The following is a 3,950-nucleotide window of genomic DNA, read 5'->3' as shown; positions in this document are numbered from 1 at the left end:
CCAGCCACATACACCCAAGGTGGCGGGTTCGAATCCCCAGCCCGGGCCCACCAAACAACAATGATGGCTGCAACCAAAAAATAGCCAGGCGTTCTGGCAGGCGCCTGTCGTCCCAGCTACTTGGGAGGCGGAGGCAGGAGACTCGCTTGAGCCCAGGAGTTGGAGGTAGCTGTGAGCTGTGATCCCATGGCACTCTACCCAGGGGGATAGCTTGAGGCTCCGTCTCAAAAAAAAAAAAAAGATGGTACTGCACTCCAAATAAAAGTATACACACTAATACAGATTACCATTAAGCTACAACTATTAAGTAGAAAGGTAAATATTTGAAGGTAATGTGTAACCAACTATTCTCATGATTTCCTCTTCACATAAAATTAAAAATGCAAGCAAGTGAGGAACTGTATAAGCAAAAGGCATCTACCCTACAATGCTTGTTTATTAAAGGAATAATTTTTTTTTTATTTAAATCGGTTTAAGGAGTCGTGTATAAGGCTCGGGGAAAACTACTTTGTGTAGTGCCCTGCAACTGTAAATGAAGACTAATCTCCGACGTCAGACTCTACCTTTACTCTCTCCTGATAGTCTAAGAAAAACTACATAATGTGCCTAAACTGTCTTCAGGTAGCTTCGTGAGTAAAGGGTTCTTGAGAAACTATCCTTTTAAAATCTCACTACTATTTATTTCCATCCCTGACTCGTCCGCATGGAGAATTCAGGGTTCCCCAATTTTGGTCCTTCACGATCTTTGCCACATTTCTATTCCTTCTCTAGTAGTATGAACGAAACCAACTCACTCTTTAAATGTTGCTAACCTTAACATCCCACTAGAAAAGAGCCTGTATCACCTGCATGAAGTAAGTCGCAACAATTCTAACTAGACACAGCAGCCTCGGCAGGGAGGCTGCGCTTGGGGTCCCTCCACCGGGCAGGGAGACTGGCCCGCAGGCTGGATGCGCGGAGTACGACGAGACCTCGGCCGCAGCTCGCCCACCCCGTCACCCTCCCCGTCGCCCTCCCACCTGCCCGGCCTGGGAGAGAGAGCTGACCACCTGACAAAGCCGAATCGCGCACCGGACGGGGCCATGCCTGCCTGCGCCGGTCGGCACAAAGTGGGTGGCGAGGTCGAGGGGCGGGGAGCCCGAGATGACCCAGGCCGGCGGGAACGGGCCTGCTGCCCGCCGGGCAGCCGCGGGAACCAGCCGTAGGCCATGCGGCCGCGAGGCCAGCGGCACCACGGCGGCCAGCACCGCGTCCGGACCAGGACCTGCCCAGCCGTGGCCCGTCCTACACGCGCACGGCCGTTACAGGACGGCCGCGAGCGCTCCCCGAGCCTTCCCGCCGTTACCTGGGGCCCGGGCCGCGCACGCGCATCACCGCCAACCTAGCGCCAGCCTCCGCCGTCCATACGTTCGACCCGCCCACCGCCCCGCTCCCTTGTACGGAAGCACAGTCTTCTCCCGCCTTCCCCTCGGGTCCGCAATGAGCTCACTCACATCCGGGGATCTCGGAGATGAGCGTGCGGGTGACGTGTTGCGAGGCGGCGGTCCGGTGGACGCGTGTGCTGCAGTGGGCCGGCGCTGGTAAGGGTCGCTAGCGCCCCCGGCCTCGGTCTTTGAGGGGTAGGAACGCGTTAGGTCCTCAGGGTCGCACTTCCTACTGCTTCTGGCCTGCTCGTAATCATTTCCCTACTGCATGCTGTTACGGATGGAAAGGGACTTGCGTGGCGCCCCTGGGACCCTGCCTCCCCCTTCGCTTCCACGTTTGGCACGTCTGGCTTCAGGCCGGAAGCCGCGGTTGGGAGGCTGGCGTCACGCTGGTACGGACGGTGGTGGCCTGCGAGGGTCATTTCTACCCCTGTCACATAAATATACGTTTACAAATCTGCAAAATAACAGAGAAAGACAAAACGTGTCCCTGTCCCGGGGAACGCAGGCACTATGACACGCTCCTCGGTGCCGTGTACTGCGCCCAGGGACCTGCAGGACCCAGGGAGGGGTGGGTACCTGTGCCGAGCTCAGCCTGGGTTAGAGGGAGTCCTCCAAAGGCGGCCATCAAGGCGCTAAGATTTATAGACTGACTGTGGGCTCGCTGGGCAAAAAAGGAACAGAAAAGAGCATCCCAGGCACTGAGACTATGGCATGTATAATAAAAGTTTGTTTAGGAAACTGGTCATACTGTGCGGCAGGTGCTTGGAACAGTAGCCGTATCCTGCCCTGTCTTGAATGCACCTTAGCGCTTTACCCTGGTAATGGGGTCTTGACCTTGAAGAATGGATGCCTGTGTTGAGTTTGAGAGGCATTAATGATGAGAAAAAGGGGCGCCTTAGTGCAAAGGCTGGAGAATGACACAGGGTTGGAAGTGTTCGGGACAGGTGAAAAAGATTGAAGCCAAATTCAATCTGCTAAGGAATCATCAGTACAAAATTTAGACATGACAATAGAGGCAGTAATTCCTAAGCAGTCAGTCACACAGCTGGCCTAACTTGTTTAGTGGATCGAGTTAGGGCCAAAAGCAGGTGTTTAGGGACAGAAGCTCTGATGAAGCTGGAGTAATTTGAGGAAACTTTACAAAAGGGTGGAATCTTAGGTGGGCCTGGAAAAATCAGCAGGTTGGGATCAACAGAGAAAAGTGAGAAGGGTATCCTAGGGGACAGCAGCAAGGACAAAGAGCAACAGCAGAAGAAAGCGCTCTTGTAGGGCAGGGGTTAAAAACTATGGCTGGAACTGAGGATTCTCCTAAAGACAAGATCTTTCAACTTGTTTAGAGTTATTTTATCCCTTGTGTAGTACTGGATTGATTCTTGACTGAAGCATTAAGATCTCACCTGGTTCACTGGTGACAGACGTAGCTGGGTACCTTTTTCTTCACTTGTGCCTGATTCTTTATCATGGGGCTAAAACTCTTCCCCACCCCAATCTGGGTATAGTTATTACCCAAGTATTAAATGTATCTTATAGTTATACTACTTAGGACAAACAAGCCTGTATAACACAGCTGAGTTTCATTGTTTCTTGAATTGTTTATAGTTTATCAACAACATTAAAAAAAAAGAAAAGTTGTCACCTGCCCCATATGAGAAAATGAGCCCTGGGTGGTGCCTGCGGCTCCGTGGGTAGGGTGCCAGCCCCATATACCGAGGGTGGCAGGTTCAAACCCGGCCCCAGCCAAACTGCAACAAAAAAATAGCCAAGCATTGTAGTGGGCGCCTGTAGTCCCAGCTACTCTGGAGGCTGAGGCAAAAGAATTGCCTAAGCCCAGGAGTTGGAGGTTGCTGTGAGCTGTGACTGCATGGCACTCTACTGTGGGTGACAAAGTGAGACTCTGTCTCTACAAAAAACAAAAAGCCTTTCCTGGGATGATACTGTACCAAAAAGTAACTCCAGGATAAAAAGGCTGGGAAATTCTAGTACTGGATTACACTGGCTCAGTCTTCACATTTAAATAACTTCTTTGACACCCAGATCTGACAAAATCAAAGCTGCAGGAAAATGGACAGTGAGGTACAGAGAGATGGAAGGATCTTGGATTTGATTGATGATGCTTGGCGAGAAGACAAGCTGCCTTACGAGGATGTTGCAATACCACTGGTAAGTTAGGATTGGAACTGAGAATGATGGATTGAAAGTATCATCTGGCAGTCACTGGTGGAGGTAGGTTATCAGTGGGAGATAAACTTTTAGGGCAAAGAAATGAAGACTGGAGTTCTCTCTCTAGAAGCCTCTGAAGAACATCTAGCCTAAGTTATTATTTGAAGAGAAATGTGGTTCATAGATTAGGCCAGCTTAGATTTTCTGAGCCATTTCCACCACCATACTAAAGCCAGAGATAAATCAAAAAATGAGAGTTCAATGTGTAAGACAAGAAGCAGCTGCTTAAAGGCTATGTTTCTTATTTCCCTGCCTGTGGCCTGTCAGTCTGTTGACATTTTTAGAAATTACATTCTGGCTCAG

The 3,950-nt window shown here is 50.6% G+C and overlaps 2 protein-coding genes across 3 annotated transcripts in view; one reads left to right on the top strand and one right to left on the bottom strand.

Moving 5' to 3' along the window:
• Window positions 1-1,551, bottom strand: part of CEP63 (centrosomal protein 63) — an 81,923-nt gene extending 80,372 nt beyond the window's left edge. The window contains exon 1 of the mRNA XM_023512993.1: window positions 1,494-1,551. The gene's annotated coding sequence lies outside the window, so the exon portion shown is untranslated. The remainder of the gene's footprint in view (window positions 1-1,493) is intronic.
• ANAPC13 (anaphase promoting complex subunit 13) overlaps window positions 1,478-3,950 on the top strand; it is a 6,567-nt gene continuing 4,094 nt past the window's right edge. Inside the window, exons 1-2 of one of the 2 annotated variants that reach the window (XM_023513052.1) lie at window positions 1,478-1,580; window positions 3,462-3,587. In XM_023513052.1, the coding sequence (XP_023368820.1) occupies window positions 3,489-3,587 (99 nt within the window). In that variant the 5' untranslated portion in view covers window positions 1,478-1,580; window positions 3,462-3,488. Of the gene's footprint in view, window positions 1,581-1,666; window positions 1,817-3,461; window positions 3,588-3,950 lie in introns of those variants that run through there. The other variant, XM_003789408.3, reaches the window with a different exon arrangement.

The sequence above is a fragment of the Otolemur garnettii genome, unplaced genomic scaffold (genome assembly GCF_000181295.1).
Source record: "Otolemur garnettii isolate 467f Iridium unplaced genomic scaffold, OtoGar3 scaffold00032, whole genome shotgun sequence".
Lineage (NCBI taxonomy): Eukaryota > Metazoa > Chordata > Mammalia > Primates > Galagidae > Otolemur > Otolemur garnettii.
Note: the sequence above shows the minus strand (reverse complement) of the source record. Positions and strands in the feature narration are given on the sequence as shown.